We start from the raw sequence: 24785 nt of genomic DNA, 5'->3' as shown, positions 1-24785 counted from the left end.
AAATTATTATTGTAATCTGTACTGAAATATATAAAATGCATTTACATGAGTTATTTGAATTAATGTGGATGTTCCATTTACATTTTTCAAGTTCTAATTTTCTTTTTAATTATTTGAATGAATTTTTTAGATTAATTTTGATTTTTCAATTTGATTTTTTAATTTCTGAAACTAATTGGACCTTATAGTAAAAATTCAAATCCAACTCGAATCCAGACTATAAAGAGTCCATGGCTTCTTTCTAGCACACGATGGCAGCACTGCGCAGAAGAACGGCTCGGATATTCCAGGCTGATACTCTCAAGGATGTGAACCTTTCCTTCCTGTTTCTGTAACACAGGCAGCGTATCCTCCGCATAGTGGGCTGCAATAGACATATATCAGGCCTCCATAATGGCTGTGTTCTTAGCCTTAGCCTTACAAAGTCGCTTAATTCATAGCCTCAATCGCGCCAAATGCGTGATTATATTCATTTAGCATCCGTTGTTTTAGACATTTTATTTACGTCTGTATAGACAGCATCAGGAACACGCGCTGTTCTCCGGCAATTGTTCCCACTGTATTCTCATGGCGGAGACTAAAATCATTTACCATATAGACGAGGAGGAAACTCCTTATTTGGTGAAACTGTCAGTAGCTCCAGAAAAGGTAACTTTGGCAGATTTCAAAAATGTCCTCAGCAACCGACCGGTCAACAGCTACAAATTCTTCTTTAAATCTATGGATCAAGATTTTGGGTAAGTCGATTGCTGGGAAATGTCATTGTAGGCTTTTGATTCATTCATTGTATTCAGTCCATGGTGCGAATGAAGCTGTCATCGTGGCAGCGATGGTTTGTCATCATTGGCACCTGCCTGTCATTGGTGATGACTGTGTCATCTCCTCCTTTGTGGGATCAGCATCAGAATACAGTCATGCTCTTAGCTGTTCAGTATGCCATGAAAGCACAACATACTGTACGTTAGGCTACATCTGTTTGCTTCTTTGATTTGCTTGGTAACCGAAGTTTGACCTTTAGCAAGAGGAGTGAGAAAGCAACCAGCAATAACACAAAAAATGGCATTAATCTTTGACTGATTCCTGATTCTGATTTTCTGTCTGTTTATGAAATCTTGCTTTGCAAGTTTGGTCAGGCTTGTCTAGTCAGTTTTAGTGTTTTTTCTTGCTGGTCAGACTGGGAGACCATCTTAAATCACCTTAGATGGATTTTCTCCACCTCTATATGTGTCTGCATGGACATTTGTGATGTTATGCTGGTAATTTGTTATGAGATACTTTGGTTGGATTTTTTTTTTTTTTTTGTCTTTTTTGTCCTCCTAATTCCAATGCAGTGTGCATCTGAATGTTGTTTCAAAGTATATTTTGATGAGTTTTGGGATCTGGTTGATGCAGGTTCATTTAATCAGACATTGTAAACCAGATGGAACAGCATTGAACACTATACAATATTCTTTAGGGATTATTGGAATATTATAACTTTGAAGAAATTCTACATAGGCATACAGGTGCCCATTTTCATTAAACAACTTTAACAAATATAATACCATTATCAACCCATTTTTGAAAAAAAAAAAATAATACCATTATCAACCCATTTTTGGTGAAAATTACTAGTCTAACTGGAATATTTGTAATTTTTAATTTTTTTTGAATTGGATTGGAAAAGAAAAGCAATTTTTTTTTTTTTTATTAGAATAGGAGTTAATTACCAAATTGTATTTTTATACTGAAAATAATGCAAAATCCGTCTATTCTTTAAAATTGTATTTGAAGTGCTGAGATCTACTTCCTTATTTATGTTATAAGGGACTTCTAGTGAAATCACAGGATAGACCAGACAAGATAAACATACAGTTTTTGATAAAAGAATTCTACCTTTCATTGACAAGTCCCTCATTAACCATAAATTAAATATATTTTTAATTTTTTTTGAAGCAAAGGTTGAAAATTAAGCTGACCCCTTTCCTTTTCATCATTGCATATTTTGATTCCTAAACAGGTAACAAAATTCTTTACAGGGATTCCATTAATATCAAGAAATTGACTCTTTTTCAGAGGGATAATCTCACATTTGTTTAAATTTAATTTTAACCCTGAAACCAATAAAATGTATTTAAACAATCAGTCACATTTCTAACTTCTAATGAATTTCTAACAAATATAGTTGTATCATCTTCCAGTTGACAGCATTTTATTTCTCTTTCTTAAATTCTGATTCTGTGAAAATTATATTTGTTAATGTAAAGAGTAATTGTCTGGGTTACAAGTAAAAAAACAGGTGATATTCGGCATCCCTGCCTTATGCCTCTTTCTAAAAAAAAAAAAAAACTTGGGGGTAGTGCCATTTATAAGTTTTACTGAGCTATTACACCCATTATATAAACTATAAATGATGGCCCTTTTAAAGAAATTACCAAAGCCAAGAAAAATCTAAGGTCTCAAACATAAATTTATGGTTAACTGTGTCAAATGCTTCCTAAAAATCTGCTAAATGTATAAAACTGTCACTATCAATATATTCATCATAATCATTTAAATCTAGGACCAAATGAATATTATTACTAACATGTCTGCCCTTCATGAATCCTGCGCAATGAACCACGTCAATTTCGGTAGCGAGCTTTCCCTTTTCATCTGGAAGCACTACCGAGCAGATGTCCACAACCTTCTGTTTAATGTCTTCGCCTTCATGTTCGTCAAGACCATAAAGCCTCAAGTTTCAGTGCCTTCTATATCTCTCCAGCTCACTCTGCTTCTGACATGAAATGGGTTCACGAAACGAGGCAACAGCGCTCGCGTCCGATGTAGATACGGTGTTAGGATGACAAGGAAGGCAATGCAAAGACTGTATTTGTTCACAACTTACATTACAGTGTTTTGTAATCATTGGAGACATCTCTATGGTTTTGTTGGAGTAATCCTGTATTTGCGTCTCTCTAGTATTTCCTCTTCTCCTACTACTGTACATGCGTAAATCAGTGGGCGGGGCTAAAGAGGCAGCGATGTAGGCTTTGATCTTCTTCAGAGGCGGGCTTTCATCGCACTATGACATCATAATGTAACAAAATCCGAAAGAGTCATTTTTCAGCTTGGTTTTAATAAAAGCTGTTTTTGAGCTAATGAGAAAGTTTTGAGTTGTGAAACTTACAGGATGTTTTTATAGTACAGTGAACTGTTATATGTCAAAAGTTCAAGGGAAATTTGATTTCTCAGTTCATGACCCCTTTAAAATGTTAATTTTGTTTGTAGGTTTTTTGATTATTTGATTTATTTTGAGACAAGATGTTTTTTAGTTTATTAAGTTGATATTAGATGTTTTGACGCAGGCATCCTCACTGAAGCTTTTCATTTAAATACATGTATACTTTTCTCAGACAGACACTCTTCCTTCTGTCAGATACAAATGCTCGAGTTGGTAAAGGCTCATGTGTATTTCAAGTCTTCTTGAGCCATATGATAGCTTTTGTGGACTAAACATAATTTAAGTCTTTTAAATGTCTGTCTAGATTGTTTCAATAACATGTAAAATAAGCAATAATATGACAGCATTGATATCAAAACTAAAATGTTAATTTTAGTAGCTCATCTCACACTAAATTTTTTTTTTTTCAGGCTGGTTTGTTGTGGTTAAACACAAAAAGGTTGGCATAATTGAGTTGACATATTCATGACAAGCTGCCATGTGGAATCCTCACCATATGCCACTCTATTCAAATCCATTGTGACAGTTTACAATTAGCAAAGTCAGTCTGAGCAGCACATTTAGACAGGATCACAGTTACACATCACACAGCACATGTCCCTGTGAACTCATCTGTCAGCACATGTTGGTAAAAGTTGAATACAGCAGTCAGTCCCGCCAAGATTTTGCAAATCTGTGATTCCAGAATTTAATACAAACTTTGTATTATTGTGTACTGTTTTCATTTTTGTTTTATTTTTTGTGTTATTTAATAATATTGTAAGTAATAATGTGAGTTGTCTTTTTAATTATGTGCTAAACCCTCAGAGGACCTCAGATGATGCCAACCCTGAAACAACATACAGAACTACCAAATTTTGCTATAAGTTTGATTGCATCATATAATAATTGCTGTTAATAGTGTTCATCGTCTGTTTGATTACGTCTTTAATTGATTTTTTCGTACATTTCTGCCATATGCACATAAACTAAGAGTCACCACTGATAAGCTACTACTAAATATTGTAGAAACTTAATTTTCTGTAAAGTTGCTTTGCAACGATTTGTATCGTAAAAAGCGCTATACAAATAAACTTGAATTGAATTGAATTGCTAACAGTGTGGTATGTAATGCAAGTTTTTAGAGGTTTAATGATACTGTTAAACTACTTATATGTAGTGCTGAATATAATGTACATTGGGATGAATATTTGCTAGTCCCCATACATTATTATACTGGATTTGCACTTTTTAAATATTTCTAGTGAAAGTGATTACTATTATAAATTGAAAAAATAAAAAATAAATTGAAATTATTTATTTATAATTTATAACATTTAATGTAGAGTATATAGTCACATTTTGTACATGATTATTGGTGGGTTTTCACTGCAAAACAACACACAAAAAAGTTTTTGAAAAAAAACTGCAAATTCAGTCATTTTAGGCAGTGAAAATCTGAAAGAAAAAAAAAGGATCCTGCAAAATCCTGGTGGGACTGAGCAGTGGTATATAATATGCACAACCAATACAGCAGGTTTATTCAAACGCTATACTAATTAATAATGCATGCCTCTTTTTCCTTTGTGTCCCTGAAGGTTGTCAAAGAGGAAGTCTCTGACGATAACTCCAAACTGCCTTGTTTCAACGGGAGAGTGGTGTCATGGGTGAGCTGCGATAACCTCTGCATTATATAACATCTGAATCAGAGTCATGCATTCATATGTCATAAGAAATATGTAGCACATGCGCTAAATCATACACTGCATCATACTGGACATCACCAGTTTTAGTTCACTGAATCATTACACTAATTAAGTCTGAAAGGCACTTTGAAGGTGGACCGACTCTAAAGTGTAATGCATAATTCAGGAAATCACGCTATGCTGGATGCCATCTTTATTTAGTGCCTTTGAGGCCTTTGTTTGTTGTTGTATTTTGTTGTAAGTTTAGTAGACCAGATCAAACATCCTGTTCTTCAAGCAAACAAAAAGCATCTGAACTAGACACATTTTTTTATATGCATTCATGTGTCTGTTTGTAGCTTGTGTTGGCTGAGAGCTCCCATACGGATGGGATGTCTGTGTGCACTGACAGTCATACTGAGCTGCCCCCACCGCTGGAGAGGACAGGAGGTATTGGAGACTCCAGACCCCCCTCGTTCCAGTAAGTATCAACACACATGTATCCTGTGAAGCAAACACTACTGAACGAATCCACTAAACAGATGCGCCACCTGTGCATGTATTTCAGCACAAAATAAGTCCCGGCAAAGTATTTATTTTTTCAGTTTTTTCCCCCCTTTAAATTAAATTAAATTATTAATGTTTTTAATCACTATTAAATGAAATCTTTAGCAAATCTCGAAATAAATATCTATTTCTGTTGGAATGACTAAATACACTAGTAGTCTTTCAAATGATTAATTGTATTTTTTATTTTTAATTCAGACAAATTTATAATAATTTTAATATCTATAGTATATACCGTTCAAAGTTTGGGGTCTTTTTTTCTCGGTATTTTTAAGAAATTAATCCTTTTATTTTACAAGAATGCATAAAATTAAACAGAAGTGACGGTAGAGATTAGATATTTATAATGTTACAAAATATTCCAAGATGTTCTTTTGAACTTTCTATTCATCAAAGGATCCTGAGAACAAATTATGATTACTACTTAAATATTAAGCAGCACAACTGTTTACAACATTGATAGTAATAAGAAATGTTTCTTAAGCACCAAATCAGCATATTAGAATGGTTTTTGAAGGATCATGTTACACTGAAGACTGGAGTAATGACTGCTGAAAATTTAGCTTTGCCATCACATTAACAAATTAAAAATTATATTTTAAATATATTTTAGGGCATGAGTTTTTCAGTGAACATGCAAATACTCAACTCAAGCACTTTTAACACCACTAGCGGAACCAAAATGCTATACAGAGAAAGATAAAAGATAAAATAAAAACAAAAAAAACATAAAATCAATGCAGACATATAAAATACACAGCTTACAAAGCATTTTCAAATGTAACAGAAAACAAATACATTTTATGCACACTCTGAAATACACCCAATGTTGGAGAATATTTTACAGACAGAGGAAAGTCATTCCAGGGCCTAGGAGCTGCAACAGAGAATGCCTGAGTACCTTTACATTTTAAACGAGAATGCAGAATCATACGGAGCAATCAATTATTTGAGTGCAGAGATCTACTGGATTGACAGAGACTGATTAAATCACAAACATACTCAGGCACTAGGCCATGCAGAGCCTTAAAAACATACAACAACATTTTGTAATAAATTCTGTATTGCAGGGGTAACCAATTTATATTCATGAAAAATATTAGTGCTAAGTAGGGTTGTGCCGATAGACGATAGTATTGTGTATCGACGATAGTCAGAGATATCGACGATAGCAGATGTCTCTGTCGATAGACAAGACGATATTAGGCTCATTTTCCTATTAGTGTATTAAATTATAATAATACTAATTATGAATTATTATGTCCAATATTAGTGTTAAACTGTTGGACTTTAAATGAAATCTACTATTGATTTTCACCGTTGACTGATTTTGCAGAACGTTTAGACTGATAACTTCCTTGCGCAGATGCGGCAAATTTGTCACAGGATGCGCGATATGACAGTTGCGTCCGACTATATATGAACTAGCTGTTTTAATTACAGTATTTTTCTGTTTAACGTTAGTTTATCAGTATGTTTGAAAGTATATTTTTTCAATTATTGGTGATTCCATAGGCTCTCTCTTGTGCACCTGCGCGGTTTAAAACACCAAATAGTTATGATATGACAAGAACAAAGTGTCTTCTCTCTTGCTTCACCCATGCACAATAATATTGTAATAACAAGGACTTTTAAGAGGCTTAAGAGTTTCTTTAGCAGTGGAGAAAATTAACGAAACGTGAAGAGGAGAAAAAATGCATATTTGCACAGTAAATAAGAGGCTGCACATTAGATCCAGCATGGATCATGTTTGTGATCAAAATTATTATAGACACGCTAACATCTCCAACACCATGCAGAAATAGTGCCAGAAATGGAAGTAATCACTACATTTACCAAATTAACATACTTGGCAACTGGAAAAATGCAACTATGCAGCAGTGATGATTTGGGTCTGTCACGACCTTCTTTAAGCAAAGTGATCACAAAAGCATTTACGGCACTTTCAGAAACTTATTTTGTCGCTGTTCATTTCCTATAAAATATGTTAAGTATGACAGCATGGTAAATAAAAAATAAAGAATATATATACATATATAATGTGTGTTTGTGTGTGTGTGTGTGTGTGTGTGTGTGTTTGTGTTTGTGTGTGTGTGTTTGTGTGTGTGTGTGTGTGTGTGTGTGTGTGAGAGAGACTGAGAGAGAGAGAGAGTACGGTAAAACAGAAAAAATTACGCCTGTAATTTCAAAGTGAATTCTTATAATAGACCCTACTTTTAAAAGCGGTATTTTATTTCTTGGACAACCAACCAATCACAATCTTCAAAAGACTGTGTCATAGCTAGCAACGGGGTCAGCCCCACCTCCTCACTAAGATAAACATTTTTGTCTTTTCCTTGCTCAGAGTTGCTCTCAGATCAGGTTCAGGTCCTGAATCACTTTTAAGCTAGTTAGACTCCTAGTTAGAAATTTTTAAGCTAAATTAGGAGCTCTCTGAGAGGATTCTTAATATCTTTAGGAATATGGGCCCAGATGTTCTGCTTTATAGTTAAGAGATAAAAATTGAAAAATTTCAGGTTCAGTTTGATGTGAGAAATGGTATAACCTCTTGGTATTGTTATGATATAATTGTGTTATATAACTGAATTGTTTAAGCCTGGTCAAGTGAACTGTTTAGTGTTCTCTGCAACAGTAATTATTTAACAGCTCATTTTATGCTGTCATTGTTTTTTATGCTCAGCCACTGAAAACTTCCATTTGTAGTGTGCACCAGATGTGCTGATTATCTCATTAGAATGCACATATACACTCACATTAGCGATAAACTCCTTTCCTCTCACACATCCTGAATATAGTTTCCTTCACCTGCACACATACTTTATACACCTCCATGTTTCTTTTACATGAGGCAAAAGTTTCAGCCCCATCAGTAAGGCTCAAGTAGCCCTTCATAAACATCACACCAGAAATGGGTTGATTTTTAAAGGATGTCTGGTGTTTTTTGTCTTTTTGCTTTCTTGTTTAATAATTGAACTGATAGATGTCATAATTTTTACCTAGTTTACTGATTACATTAGGAATCGCAAACATTTCTGTATTACATGTTTTATGAGATTTTATGTTTAAATATGCAAATTAAATTAAATTAAATATACACAAATTTGCTTACTTTTTCTAGAACATAAATCTGAAATTGGATAAAGCCAGGTGGTTTCATTTTGTTGACTTTAAGTCAAAGGTTTTTACAGAAAGGATTTTTATCTTATTCATAAATCAGAAAACATATTTTTTAAATATAATTATATTTCTAATGTATTTTTAATATAATTTATTTCATACAATTTATAACTTAATTAAAAATAATAATGCATATTTTTCTTTTTAAATAAAATGTTGCAAGCAAATAATATATGAACAAAGTCATCTGTAAAAAGCCTCAAAATATAGATAGGAATAACTGAAATGTTTGGTGGAAATAAAGTGAAGTGATGTAAAAGTGACATGTGGCCAAGTACCGGAATTAGTGCTCTGCATTTATCCCATCTAAAGTACACACACAGCAGTGAACACACACTGTGCCTGTACAAGACTCAAACTCACAACCTTTGGGTTAAGAGTCCGACTCTCTAACCATTAGGCCATGACTTCCCCAAGAAGAGCTACTGAAGTGGAGATTTGAAGCTCAGTGCATGAGAAAAAAATAACTCAATTTCAGAAAAAAACAGCCTTTAAAGATATGTGTAAATCTACAGATGTAAATAGATAAAGTGAAATAAAATAACATTTCAAAAATGTATTATTTTTTCACTGACTCACTAAAAAAAAAAAAAATGACAGTGATCACAATTATTTATGTAATGAATTTACTGATCTAAAATTTGTAATTTGCAATTTCAAAATCAAATACCTCCTGAAACCTGCTGATTTAACCCCTGGGGAACCTTTACCCCCGGTCAGGAATCCCTGATTTACATAATAATCTCTCTCTCACACACACACACACGCATGTTTATATTGTGGATGTAGGAATATCAACAACAAAAAGAGAGCAGATCCCTTTGGCTCTTACTTCCCCACTGGGCTCAGTCATCCAGAAAGCATGAGACACAAATGTTGAAGGGAGTTGTGGTAAACAATGAGTGGTGTATCTGCCCATAGCAGAACACCCCAGAAGGGACCTTTGTGAATTTGTTTCACTGTTATGCAATGGTATGACCAAATATGACATTATTAATGTTCAAGATTTTAATATTCAAGTAGAGGGGAGGACAGGGAGAGACCACTTTTTATGCATTTTTATAGAAAAAGATTAAGTTAAACTTAGTTGTCATTATGCAGAGAGTACAGTTAGCATTTAACCAGAATTGGAAAGAGTAATATACTTTGCAACTGCAAAAAGGGCACAGAAGGCAAATGAACAGTACTGATGAAAAGGGATATACATAGAAACGGTCCACTAAACAGAGATGGTGATGTATGAATGTGTGTAAATAGAGAATTAATTATGTGTGAATTAATAAAAATACAGAAATAGTAAAAATGTTCAGTTGCAGGATTGTTGTAGTATTTATAAAGAGGTCTATTATAACGTATGATACTTGCACCGTTCAAAATATCATGTTAAATTGCTGTTTTTCATTGTTTTTTTTATACAGTAATTTATAGTTTATACTTGCAAAAAACGTACGAGTTTTTACAATAAATTTACATATAATTCAGTGTTCTACAATTTTTTTTTTTTTTTTTTTTTTTGTGTATGGTAAGGTCACTTAAAGTTAACAGTTTTGAACTGTAGTTTATTATTATAATTTTTATTATTAGAGGCACACATTCACACATCCTGTTCCTTATATAAGACAATAAAGCAAAACAAGTTGTCTATTTATGTAGATTATATTCGTGGCAGAATATAAAGGTATGTTTCTGCTACTCTTTACTTGATTAGTGATGGTGCCAGATGATATCCAATAGTAAAAATGGACACATTGCTTGTTTGGTGTTGATGAAGTGGTGTTTGAGCCATACAGATCGGAATGTACATACTTATGTAGATCACTAATGCTGTAATATTTCTGCCCTCTTGTGGCTGATTTTTAAAATCCACAAACTCATCGAATTATATAACAGTGATGGCATGTCTTTTTATTTCTTACATTGGTTGACTGATTCACTGCAAACACATTTGTATCACATTGCATTCATGCAGTGTAACTCAAATTTTTTGGTTAGTTTTTTGGTTTGATGTATTATATTATGTAATACCCTACCATTCAAATGATTCTTTTGTTGATTATGTTTTGTGTATTATTTTATTTATTTTTGCATTTATTTGGTCAACAATACAGTAAAAACTATAATATTGTGAAAATGTAAACACAACTTTTGAATTTTTGTTTCAGTGTTCATTAATATTAATTTATATAAAATATAATTTGTTGCTGTAATGGCAAAGCAGAATTTTCTGCAACTATTAGTCTGTTTTTTAGTGTCACAATCAGTGTATCAGTATTGATTCAGTGTTTCAATGTTGAAAACAATCGTGCTGCTTAATACTTTTGTAAAAGCTGTCATATTTTTTCAGGATTTTTTGATGACTAGAAAGTACAAAAGAACAGAAGTGTTTTGTAACATTATTAATGTCTTTACTGTCTTTTGAATGATTTAATGCAAAAAAAAAAAAAATCAATTATAGTAATATTTAAAAAAATTAATTTTCATCTAAAAATAAACAATAAAATCATGATGACCCCAAACGTTTGAATGGTGATGTATATTTCGTAGAAAAATTAAAATTAAAATTGACTTTTAATTACTTTAATTAATTTAAATTATTATTGAATGTGTATTTTTATTACATTAACATGTTTGTATTAAAATAGCAAGAAGTAAAGTGACTGTTTCTTGCTTAATTATTCATTTGTCTTTTAAAAATTCAGCATTGAATTTCTACTGCATGTGAATGTGGCCTGGTTGGTTGAGGGGTTTGTAGTGTTTCCTAGTGAAGGTGGAATCAGTTTCTCTCCTCGCTCAGGTTTCTGCTGAAAACACATAGATGTACAGTTGCCTGCCCCAGGGGTGTAATACAGAAACCGATATTTCATGATGAAACATCCCCTGTGTCATTACCATTATTCTCACTCTCTGGCTCTTTCTGCCCTTCTCACAAAAGCTAAAATAATCTGCATTCCATCGCTTACGTATGTAAATCTTACAGGCACATAGGTGACATGCACATCAGGAGTATGTGTCAGATAATACAGTTGTTGCAGTAATAGTCTAATGTCACTCAGAGATCATGCTGCATATGTTTTTGTTTGTGTGTTTACCGTAGCGCTAATGCAGTGAACAGCAGAGACGGGCTGGACACAGAAACTGGAAGCGAGTCCGTTCTTCGCCACCGTCGAGAACGGGAACGAGAAAGGACCAGACGGAGGAGAGATGAATGTGAGTGTAGCTTCAAGAATATGCCTAAATAATGTCATTTTAGCATAAGTGAGCAAATCCCTTTTGCACATGCCACTTTATTTTGTACAAATTTTATACCACCAACATTTTGCATTCCTTAACTTGATATAATCATGGCTTGATCCTACCACAAGAATGGCAATTGTTCTTTTTTGTTTGTTTGTTTTTTTTTTGAGGATATTTGCCTCATTAGTGTGCTAAATACATTTGTCTTTTCAAACCAAGGTCAGAAAGTCATCTGTTTGTTCTGTGAATACAGGTGAATTCATCTTTGTATTTTTGTTTATGCAATGGCTTGTATTAAGCTCATTTATCATCTCAGAGAAAAGTCTTAATTTATCCTTAATTACTTGCTGTGACAGACTGAAACAACTTCATATTTTTTAAGTATGTTCTCACATTAATATTATAGAGCAGTACAAATAAAGCAATTAGTCATTTAAATGACATTTAACAGACACTCTCATTGAAGAATTTGTTTCTGGTGTTTCTTTATTCTGTACTTGATTTTCCCTTCATTTATTTATTTATTTTTTGCACAGTAAATAACTTCACAAATGAACACATCCTTACACTTTACAATGGCAATTTTTTTTTATACATATTCACAACAATAGGCATTAACAGAACAGAATCACACATGCTTTCTGTCATTTATTCAACATACTCCTCACCCTAGCAAAACAAATGCTTTCTCACACACAAACACACCCCGGCCTCTCACAATAATTTATCTGTGTGTTTGTGGTGGTAGCGTGGGGCTCTCTGTTGACCCATTAGTTCCCGCTGATCATTAATCAGTGTGACTTAATTAGGCGGCCAGTCTGGAGACAGTGTCAGTGGTGACAGTACAACACTGAGTTCACAATTAATAGGACAGAAAGGAGAAACAAATATTAGGTATACAAGATGTACTGTTCCCTTGGGAATAGCCAGGCAGAAGCTATAGGGATTCAGGGCCCCTAGACTGTATTTTGTGCTTTGCCCTTTTCTGAGTTTCCAACAAAATGCAAAGGGATGTGATGTAAATGATGTTATTTATTATTTTCCATTTTTTTGAGTTCTTATTTTTTCCAATGGAAGAAGATTTTACATGTATAACAAGACCAAAATCCAAAAAACCAACAACACACTGTTACAAAAAATTAAAAGTATATGTAGACATAGCCTATATTTAGAGAGCATGGAGAACAGTAAGGCGTAACCTTTAATTATTTAATTATTTGAAGCATACAGCATTGATTAAATATTGAATTATTTAGTATTAAATAAAATAATAATACAAATAAATAAATAAAAATGATTACCTTTCCTGAAATATGTAGATGTGTATTTTAAGAACGTGAAGAGCAGTCAGGCGTAACATTTATGTATTTACTTACTTGCTTACAAAGATAACGTTACGTTTCAGACAGTACATCTTTTATCCTAAAATTTCTGGTCGGGTTTCTTTCTCACCTCGCGGGGGTTTGTGAACACGCTCCATTATCTCGCCGCGGTCATACGTTGCTCGTAAATTATAATCGCACGTGGTCTCACGTTCGAGCAGCGGACGCAAAAATCGAAATAGTCGCGCACATAGGCCGGGTGCTGCTGATGATGAATGGCAGTGCGCGCCTGGGCGAGAGTGCGCACAGAAGGGGCGGGTAATAAATTCATATCGCGCGCTCCCGCGGGAGTTCTGTCTGTGTAGTAGTAGTTTATTTCTGTGCGTCGGCGGAGAGCAGCTCTTCTGTCGTTAGCGCTTTCTGAGGTAAGGCGACTTTACTTCACATATTCTATTTAAAAAAAAAATGAACAGATATCAGGTTTTCAATTCACAATGTTTTGTAGTGTTTTAATATTATTAGTTTATCAGGTAGACATTCGTAATTGGCGTGTATTTTGGGTAGAGCAGGTGAAAAGATAGACTTAAATGATAATATCTACAGAATGATAGAGTCGTTCAACTGCAAATAAATGAATAAATAAATAAAATGTGTTTATAATAAAGTAATTTTCTTAATCAGTATTTTGTACAATTTAAAATATTTAAACACCTAGAACATAAGTTGAAAATATATTTTTAAAGAAAGATATTAAATATTAAAGATATTTTTTACCCCATTTTATTGTTTCAAGAATAAAATAAATTAAGTGGGAATGATTTACAATTTTAACTAGCATGTGAAAAAATTAATTTCAGTAGATTGTAACCTAATATACCTTTATACATCACATGTGATGTACTGTTATGGTATCCCTCTAAACATGTGATAAATTGGCTAGGTTTTTATAGGCTGCTTACACAAACAGTGGTGATGTATTGACTGTTTTATTTTCCATTTCATGGCTGGAAGTTAAACATGGCTTTGTAAAGGATTGCCTAGTTTGCTATATCTAGATACATTATGCTACATCACCATCTTTTGTAGTTAGTTTTCTCTCCATCCTAAATAAAAACACATAATATAAATTAATTTTTTAAACATGTTTTGTTCTCCATTACTCTCTTGTCATACATTTCCCTACATCTCTTCTGTTCTTCTGCCAATTTACTAGTAACCTCAAATAAATCAAGTAAAAATCAAAAGACTGGCATGCGAGTGAGCATATTATAGACAGTATGAGAGAGCGATATCAGTCTGGTGAAAGAAACACTGGCCACCAAACTCTCCTGGAGTGTTTTGGGTTCCACCAAAAGGAATATAAAAAGCCCGGCTCACTGGGATGCCGCCGCCTCACCAGAGCCTTCCAGCCAATCAGATGCCACCCTGAGGCAGAGCCACACCCTCGGGAGTGTATGTTTTCTTCTTTTAAAGTTTGTCGCTCAAGGTTTGATCAAGCCATGAATATATCCACATATTTGGACCTCTTTTTTCAGTATTTAGTTGTTTCAACAAGGCCTTGACAAGCCTCACTGTGGATATGATTGTTGTTCTCAGTCCCACGTGTGAACGGTCACTCTAAAGCTGAGCGGGTGGTGAAGAACACAGCCATGGCCTGTGACAGTGGCTCTGTGATGAGCAGTGAGCTGGAGTCAAGCTCTTTCATTGACAGTGAGGAGGATGAGGACGCTAGCAGGTTTGGTTTGGAATAATTAAAAGCATAAACATTTTGACATGTTGTGTTTATATAACTTTTCCTGTGTGCTAGCCTTGTAATGGAATTATTATTTGGTCTTGCCTCATGGTGCATAATTATATATTCAATAATCAATCTGTTTTTCTATCCTCTGTCTCTCTCAGGCTGAGCAGTTCCACAGAGCAGAGCTCTTCTTTTCAGTTAATGAAAAGACATAAGCGCAGGCGCCGGCGACACAAAGTGGCAAAAATCGACAGGGTAAGATGTGTGTGTGTGTGTGTGTGTGTGTGCGTGCACTCCCCCCAGCCCCCCCCCCCCCCCCCAAACTCCTTTTGAGCATGTCCTCATTAGTAAAAACAGTATAAAAATGAAGCAAATAAAGTTTTTTAGAAGAAAATGCAAAACATTTTCTGTTAGGTTATGTTGTGAATTACAGTATTCATGACTAGCTATATAAAAACAATAGAAGTCTATGGAATGTCCCCATTTAGAAAACTAAGCGACTGTCTGTAAATGCAGATACAGCCTTTAAATGCCTCGAGCAGCTGCTAATCCCTGTTGAGCAGCAGATTACAGTAATGATTGCATCTTTAAATTGGCATGGCACAGTGTAGTGCACTGATATTAGGATCATTACCTTCAGGTATGAGTATTAGATCAGTTGAATGCTTTTTTTTTAAGAACGTAGAGGGCCCCAGTTGGCTTGTGTGTAAATGAAAAATAGCGCAGACGGATCTGAGTTAATAGCAGGTTTATACTATATAGCTAAACATTTGTTTGATGTTTTTGTTGTATGTGGCTTCTAAGGGTCTCACATATCTCCTCTGGTTTTGTTTCCACAGTCATCTTCCTTCAGCAGTATCACAGATTCAACCATGAGCCTCAACATCATCACAGTTACCCTTAATATGGGTAAGATCAGCTTGCCTTGTACATGCACAAATACAGTACATCACAAATTCATCACTTCCATCTTCTCTTTCATTTGCACAGAGAAATATAACTTTCTCGGCATCAGTATAGTGGGCCAAAGTAACGATAGAGGAGATGGTGGCATCTACATCGGCTCTATTATGAAGGGAGGAGCGGTGGCAGCAGATGGGAGGATAGAGCCAGGCGACATGCTGCTACAGGTAGGTTGTAGTATCTGGAATGGCACTTCTAGTGAATGGTTTCTCTGTTTGTGATAATTTGAGTCTGATTTAAAAAATTTCAGCACCAGTTGTTTTTTGTAAAATTTGATAATGTAAAAAAGATATTGCAAAGAGGCTGTTGTCTTGTCATTGAATACTATTTTGCAGCAAATGGTTCAGAAAGATAGTGGGAGATGGTCATGAAAAATACAAATTATTATATTTAATAATTTTACTATATTATAAGTAGACAAAAATGTTGCGGTCATGTAGGCCCTGTAGTTTGAACAACAAAAGTGCATTATATGGATAGTGCACTCAAAAATGAAAACATTTTACACAAAGAACATAGAGTGATGACAAACAAATCACTGAACCAGTTTTTAATCGATTCGTTGAAACATAGTTTAAACTTGAAACTTACTTCAACCTCAGTCTTATTCTTAACCTTTTTGACTCCAAAGCCCACAAAGTATATAACAATATTAAAAGGCCCCATATTTATATATTTAAAAAATATATATAAACAATAAAATTGATTATTTAAGTCTTTACATCATTCATTCAGGCCCCTTGGAAGTTTGCTGGTGCCCCATAATAATTAAAAATAATTGTGAATTTATTGTGAATAGTTGTGAATATCCAACATCAGTATTAATGGTAACATATGTTTATGCCACATTTTGACTTACAGGTAAATGACGTGAACTTTGAAAACATGAGCAATGATGATGCAGTCAGGATCCTCAGAGAGATCGTCTCAAAGAACGGGTGAGATGTCTGAATTGTTACAGCTTAGATGTGATTGCATGTTAACCAGCTTTTGTACTTGTTTTCTCTAGTCCCATCAGTCTCACTGTTGCCAAATGCTGGGATCCTTCCCCTCGCAGTTACTTTACAATACCCAGAGGTCAGTATACACAAACTCTTTGTCCACATTTCTGTCAGATACAAAAAAGCCAGGCACAGGTATACTTATCCATCTTCTCTGACTTGTTCTGCTTTTTTCTTTTCCAAAGCTGAACCAGTTAGACCCATTGACCCAGCAGCATGGATTTCCCACACTACTGCGCTTACAGGATCTTACCCACAAAACGGTACAGTCTTTTCTATTTGATAGATCACAGCATGTTTTTGCAAAGCATAAAGCTAATCATCCTGTTGTCTTTCACAGAGTTTGACGATCTCCCTCTTACAGTGGGAAAGACAGACATGGCCACTATTGTAAAGGTGATGCAGCTCCCAGACTCGGGATTAGAAATAAGGGACAGAATGTGGCTGAAGATTACTATAGCTAATGCTATAATAGGTGAGCTGTCTTTTTCTTCCTGTTAGTGAGATGTTGTTACTATATATATATATATTTCTTCCTGTTAGTGAGATGTTGTTACTATATATATTATGTTTTTGAAAGAAGTTTTTCTTCTGCTCATCAAGCCTGCATTTATTTGATCAAAAATACAGGAAAAAAATGTAATATTGTGATATATTATTACAATTTAAAATAATTGTTTTTTAAATTTATTATACTTTAAATTATCATTTATTTCTGTGATGCAAAGCTGAATTTTTAGGATCATTATCACATGATCCTTTAGAAATCATTCTAATATGATGATTCATTATCAAAGTTGGAAACAGTTCTGCTGCTTAATATTTTTTCAGAACATGTGATACTTTTTTAGGATACTTTGATGAATAAAAAAGTAAAAAAAAAAAAAAAAGAAGCTATGTTTTTAAAATATAAATATTTTGTAATAACAATATACACTACTGGTCAGTAATTTGGGGTTAGTATTTTTTTTTTTTTTTTTTTTTTAATAAAATAAATACTTTTATTCAGCAAGGATGTGTTTGATAAAAAGTGATAGTAAAGAAAATGTATTATTAGAATATATATTATTAGAAATGTTTTTTTTATTTTGAATAAATGCAGTTCTTTTTAACCGTTTATTCATCAAATATATGAGACAGCAGAACTGTTTCCAACACTTATAATAAATCAGAATATTAGAATGATTTCTAAATGATCATGTGATAGACTGGATGTTACATGTGACACTGAAGGCTGGAGTAATGATGCTGAAAATTCAGCTTTGCATCACAGGAATAATATTTTTTTTTTTTAGTATATTCAATAAGAAAACTATTATTTTAGGTTGTAATAATATTTCACAATATTACTGTTTTTTCTGTATTTTTGATCAAATAAATGCAGGCTTGATGAGCAGAAGGGACTTCTTTCAAAAACATTAAAAATAATAATGTTTCCAAACTTTTGTCCTGTACTGTGTATATATCTCCATAATGAGGCCATTGCAATACGCATCTCGATGCATAGCCAACGATACGATACATTAAAGATACATGAAGCAGCTATCGATGCAGTATAGCCCGATTCGATTCAACACAATGGGATATGATGCAATGGAAAAAAAAATATGATCACTTCTAATGCCTCGAGGCCTGTTTCATAAAACAAGTTTACCAAATAAGCCAGGCTTATTTTCAAAGTAATTAGTACTTATATTTGATTTAACATTAAAGATACATATGAAGCAGCTACCGATGCAGTGCGATCCGATTTCGATTCAATTCAACACAATGGGATACGATGCACACATTTAATTTTTTACTTTAAAAATTTAGATTTAGCAAAATGTATATTATACTCAGAATTATTGAGCTACTATTCGATTGTTTAGCGCGCAGCAGCGCTCGTTCACTCACTTAAACCGTGCCCACTCCTGACAGCAAAATGGATATATTTGCATGACTTTCTAACATTCCATGACTTTCTAACATTTACAGATGAAAAAGAAAACACAGTGTCTCAAATGCATTAAACAGCACAAATTTATTTGCTGTTTAATTGTCATGGCGGATCGATCTGATCCATGATCAGATCGTTTATGGAAATGCTTTAGCCCCAATTTGTTAAATTATTTCAAGGTTTTGGACTTTAATCCCCACTTTTCCTAGCGTCTTTTATGAAACAGGCCTCAGGTCTCCGTAGTGTTGTGATACGTCAGATTCACGCAGCAGCAGTGGTGATGAGAGCTAGAACATGCTAGAGAAACATTTAAGAGAGGAGAAATCAGCCTACATATAAAATATTGGTCACTTTCTAAATAAAAAAAGGACAGCGCATCCACTAGTAATTATATATAAATAGATAGTTTTTTTTTTTAACCAATGCAAATGTGTTAGAAACAATGCATCATGATACAAATGCCAACTTGTAGCGATGCACACTTTTTTAAATCGATGTATCGCATCATTAATAATTTGAAGTTTTTATATATTTTACTGTATGATATATAAATATAGTATATTATATATTTGACTATATTTTAGTTTACGGAAATGTTTTTATGGTATTCGTTTTTCATGGTTTTAGAAATGTTTTTATGGTTTTGGATAACTAGATGTTTATTTGTAATCTGTCTGGATCTCGCATGTTATAGGAGGTGATGTAGTAGACTGGCTGTACTCACGGGTCGAGGGATTTAAAGACCGGCGGGATGCCAGGAAATACGCCAGCAGCCTGCTGAAACACGGCTATCTCAGACACACTGTCAACAAGATCACCTTCTCCGAACAGTGTTACTACACATTTGGAGATCTCTGCCAAAGTACAACACATTTCTAGATTTCCATTAAAGGAATAGTTCACCCAAAAATGAAAATTAGCTGAAAATGTATTCGCCATCTAAGATGCAGATAAGTTTGTTTCTTCATTGGAAAAGTTTAGGAGAAATTTAGAATTACATCACTTGCTCACCAATGGATCCTCTGCCGTGAATGGGTGCCGTATTTATGATTACATAGATTTTTTATAAATGGATAATCATCATAATAATCCACAAGTAGTCCACATGACAGTCAATTAATTAATGTTTTGTGAAGTGAAAAGCTGTGTTTTTGTGATAAACAAATGAATCTTTAAGACATCTTGAAACCATTGCCTCCAGCATTTATCTATAATGCTTTCTTCAATCAGGAGAGAAATATGCACAGATCAAGCACCGTTAACAAGCAGGCGAGCAGGTGATGTAATGCTAAATTTCTCCAAATCTGTTCTGATGAAGAAACAAACTTGTCTACATCTTGGGTGGCCTGAGGGAGAGTATATTTTCAGCTAAAAAATTTTGAGTGAACTATTCCTTTAAGTTTTATACTGATCTATTCAAACTGTACATTTAACCTCTATATATTTCCTTCTTTCTTCTTAGATATGGCTACACTTAACTTGAATGAGGGATCAAGTGGTGCTGGTTCAGAGCAGGACACATTGGCCCCTCTTCCCCCTCCGTCCACAAACCCGTGGCCCATGGGTGGCCAGCCCTTCCTCTATCCACCCTTCTCCACAGCACCCTCTGGTTTCCCCCCAGGTTATTCTGACCCCTGCCACAGTTTCCACACTGGGAGCGCAGGAAGTCATCACAGTGAGGGTGAGTATGGAAAGGTTATCCATGACTTTTAAGTGAATCACAGTAAGAGCTTCTGAAATAAATCTCAGTCGGGTTATATAGAAATATTATATGAGGTTGTTGAAAATGTATGAAACAGCCAGTCTTGTGTCACAGTATATCGCATTTGCTTGCACTCTATCTAGCTGTTTTTGAGTTGCAAGAGTTATGCAAATATGTGGCTACGCACATCCCTAATATGAATTTCATGCATGACTTGTATTATCTACTGTATATACTGTTATCCCTGTACAAGGGTTATTTCATGAAATTATTGTCTTCAAATATGGTCGGCCCATCCCAGCTGTAGTATTGTGTCTGAAAAGATGACTTTTCAGACATCTCTCAGTTTATTGTCTTCATCATTTTTGGCCACATTTTAAGAATTGATTTTAGCTCTTGTCCTGATTTCAGCTACAGTGCTTGCATTCATCTCATTCACTATTGCTTTTTGCCTTCAACAATGATGCATTGCATAAACACATCCATCTCAATCCACTGCTTCACATTAATGCAAAAACCTGTTGCTCATTTCACACATGCCATGCACCAGCTCAGTGAAGATGTCAGGAAGGAAACTCAGCAGCCTGTTGTGTATGTGTGTGTGAGTTGTCTGTAGAGAGCAGTTGGAGTGATCTGTTAGATTCAGGTGCGTTGTGAGGTTTGAAGCAGATGGATAGGCCCATAAAAGTCAAAGAAAGTAAAACTAGGGCAGATGTTTAGTTGTGTGGAAAAACATTTTAAATATTTCAAGTACATGGATTTTATATATATACTACAATTCAAAAGTCTGGGGGTCTGTAAGATTTTTTTTCATGTTTTTGAAAGAAGCATCTTATGCTCACCAAGGCTACATATTTTTTTGAAAGAAGCATCTTATGCTCACCAAGGCTACATATTTTTTTTTTAAGAAAAGTTTTCTGTTTCATGTTTTTGAAAGAAGCATCTTATGCTCACCAAGGCTACATATTTTTTTTTTTTATGTAAGTTCTAACATATCATCACAACATGTTAATAAATATCTTATATGAGCACATATAAGATTTTATTTTTACTGAGCAGATTCCAGTAGCACTTAGGCTGTGATGATGATTTGTACTTGATAGAGCTTCTGGTGTTAAGATAGACAGACGGCTTAACTGTGTTGTTTCCTGTTCGTTTCTGCTGTGCAATGGCAGACTGATGGAGGAGGTAGTCCCAACCCTGGGGTGTCCGGTAAGGCAGCCTCCCTCCCTCCCTCTCTCTCTCTCTCTCTCTCTCTCTCTCTCTCTCTCTCTCTCTCTCTTACAGTCATGTCTTGCTTCATGACTGGGGCATTTCTGTTGCTGTTTTGTTGTGGTTAAAACAAAATGCATACACAATAGTCTGGGAATGCACATGACAGTATCAATCTAGATCCCATATGTGTATGTAAAGCTTTACCATGCCTGTTATGTAAGAGTGAAATGATGTGGCTTTTGTTTGAAGTTTGACAGTGTTTTGAATTCAGGATGGAGCACCTCATGATCTCATTTGCATTGTCATTTGACTCCAGTCTCATGTCATCCAGCTTTAATTGCACATCTGATAGATGTATTTCTTCAGCTCTTTAATTGCCATCATTTTTCATCATATTTAAATAATTCTGACAGAATGAAGAACAAGAAATCCAGAACATGTTAGTGAGGGATGGAGTGTTTCTGTGAATGGCAGATCTTCATTAACTGCAAACTCATGAGCTGTTACTGTACTTACTGAAGGAGGCAGCACTGATTAGTTTTGCTTAATGATCCCTAAATTATGTTTGTCATCACAGTACCAAAATTGTTCAAATCTAAAAGTATAATTTATTGATATTAACATAAACTGCATATGCCCAATGTTTTTTTGTTTGTTTGTTTATTTACAACAAAACAGTTTGCATTTTAGCTTATCTTGCACTGTGTTGTTTGTGGTTTTCAAGGATAAAGCTAGCTTCTGCTAAGTGACAGAGCCTGAACCTCAGTACTGAGTTTGATTGGACACAGCCTCTGACAATAAATTTAATCACTATTATTTAAATGTTTGATATCTGTAATTTTATTCAGAAAGAATTTGATCAAAAGTGACAGTAGACTTTTAAATAAATGTTGTTGTTTGTTTTGAACTTTCTATTCATCAGAAACTCAGGTTTCTACAATAATATTCTTAATAGTCAAAATTATTTTCTACACTGATAACAGAAGGAAATGTTTTGTGAACACCAAATCAGCATATTATGATTTCGACATATAACATATGACACTGAAGACTAGTAATAACTGCTGAGAATTCAGCTTTGCAATCACAGGAATAAATTACATTTTTAAATTAAAATACCCTTTATATTAAAAAACATTATTTTAAATTGTATTATATCACAGTATGTGACATTTATGTTAAAAACATAAAAAAAAAACCTTACCAAACTCCAAACTTTTGAATGGTAGTGTAGTTACATGCAGGTATTTGTTTTTCCCTGCTATCCACAACCACCTTTTTTATTTTCTTTGTCACTGTGCAGAGGTAGCTTGAAAACTGTTAACTTTAGTGAAAATCATGTAGACTGAAGAATAAAATACATAAGGTTGATTTATTCCTTTTGGTGTGTAACTGCTTGTTCTCCATTTAACCATGTGAATGTCTGTTTATTTTTCAGGAAGTCGAAGCAGTAGTTCCAACCCTAGTGTTGGGAGGAGCCAGCGGCCTGTGCCTAGGGACAAGGACCGCAAATCAGCAGGCAGCGGCGGCAGCGAATCGGATTCAGGCAAGCGAGCAGGTAGGAGGCGGGTTGAGCGTTCATCCAGCCAGTTGAGCCACCGTAGCCATGCGCTGTCAACTCGCAGCCACACTCATTCCCGCGTCCCGTCCCAACACAGCCGCACGTCCTTCTCCTACACCCACGCTCCCTTTTCCAAGTATGGCCACACCTCTTGTGCGCTCAGTGAACGGAGCCACACATCCTCTTACGGACCCCCAGGCCTGCCTCCTCCCTACAGTCTGGCCAGATTGACCCCTAAAGGGACTATCAGCAGCGGGCCCCCAGGGGCCCCTCCAGTGAGGGAAATAGGGGCCATACCACCGGAACTCACCGCCAGTCGCCAGTCTTTCCAGCATGCCATGGGCAACCCTTGTGAGTTTTTTGTGGATATAATGTAATCTGATGAACAAATAATAAATAGCAGTACAATAAAAATCTCACAAGGTGAGTCCCATAAATACATTATCAACTTAATCAATCAGCAAATGTTGCTGTGCTGTAGTCACAAGTTCCTGTGGAAGGTTGAGGAGCAGATGTGTTAAGATAACCATGTGTTGAGCAGAGGGCAAATACCTACAATACACTACTGTTCAAAAGTTTGGCATCGGTAAGAAAGTAGTCTCTTATGCTCACCATTACATCTACATTCATTTAATCAAAAATACAGTAAAAACAGTAATAGTGCAAAATATTATTTCAATTAAAATAACGGTTTTCGATTCGAGTATATTTTAAAATATAATTTATCTCCATGATGGCAAAGCTGAATTTTCAGCAGTCATTGCTCTAGTTTTCAGTGTCACATGATCCTTCAGAAGTCATTTTAATATGCTGATTTACATTTCTTCTTATGAATGTTGAAAAAAGTTGTGCTGCTTAATATATTTGTGGGAACTGGTACTTTTTTTCAGAATTCTGATTAATGTAAAATTCAATATATATAATTTTTTTGTACCATTATTGTCAATTATGATCTATTCAATGCATCCTTGCTGACTCCAAATGTTTAAACAGTAGTGTACATCCAAAAGTATGGCAAAAGGGGATATATTTTGTTTATTTCTGTCACATTAAAAAAAAAAGGTCAAACAAGGTTTATATAACAAATTGGATTCAGCGCAGCTTTTTAGAGCAGTATTAACCATTTAAGCTAGCAATAAAATTGCACACCAGCAACCACATTTTTAATCCTAGATTAGCAAAAGATAAAGACAATCAGACAATGCCCTCTGCTGGTCAGGAGCTGTTAGTCCTGTCCAAAGCTGTCCATAGACTAGGCTACCGATCATCTTTCAAATCCAGCAACAGTCAAAAAGTATTTTGTGTTTGTTCCTGTTAAAACACTATGTAAAACAGTCTTTACATTGTAGTTTCATTTCGATGAATACTTGTGCACTACAAGCTGTCAGGGCAGTTGGAGGAGATGGGTGGAATGAATCATTTTTAGACACGTTTCCATTTATTACCAGTATGGAAACATGGTAGCATGTCACTGTTGGCTCTCTTGGCTATGAAGCACTA

General features: G+C 34.7%; 1 protein-coding gene across 2 annotated transcripts; it reads left to right on the top strand.

Moving 5' to 3' along the window:
- The first annotated feature begins 289 nt into the window (after window positions 1-289).
- On the top strand, window positions 290-23968 carry LOC109094306 (segment polarity protein dishevelled homolog DVL-1-like). Of its 2 annotated transcripts, XM_042766359.1 has the most exons (15): window positions 292-737; window positions 4779-4848; window positions 5226-5347; window positions 11705-11817; window positions 14763-14901; window positions 15066-15159; window positions 15744-15813; window positions 15895-16034; window positions 16729-16805; window positions 16877-16944; window positions 17054-17131; window positions 17209-17343; window positions 19502-19669; window positions 20270-20488; window positions 23163-23968. In XM_042766359.1, the coding sequence occupies exons 1-15, from the start codon at window positions 568-570 to the stop codon at window positions 23660-23662; spliced, it is 2163 nt and encodes a 720-aa protein (XP_042622293.1). In that variant the 5' UTR covers window positions 292-567; the 3' UTR covers window positions 23663-23968. The 2 variants fall into 2 exon arrangements, with proteins under 2 accessions (XP_042622292.1, XP_042622293.1); XM_042766358.1 differs by having other exon boundaries at window positions 290-737; window positions 15744-16034.
- Window positions 23969-24785: the final 817 nt, after the last annotated feature.

Source organism: Cyprinus carpio, chromosome A11, assembly GCF_018340385.1.
Source record: "Cyprinus carpio isolate SPL01 chromosome A11, ASM1834038v1, whole genome shotgun sequence".
Taxonomy (NCBI): Eukaryota; Metazoa; Chordata; class Actinopteri; order Cypriniformes; family Cyprinidae; genus Cyprinus; species Cyprinus carpio.
Note: the sequence above shows the minus strand (reverse complement) of the source record. Positions and strands in the feature narration are given on the sequence as shown.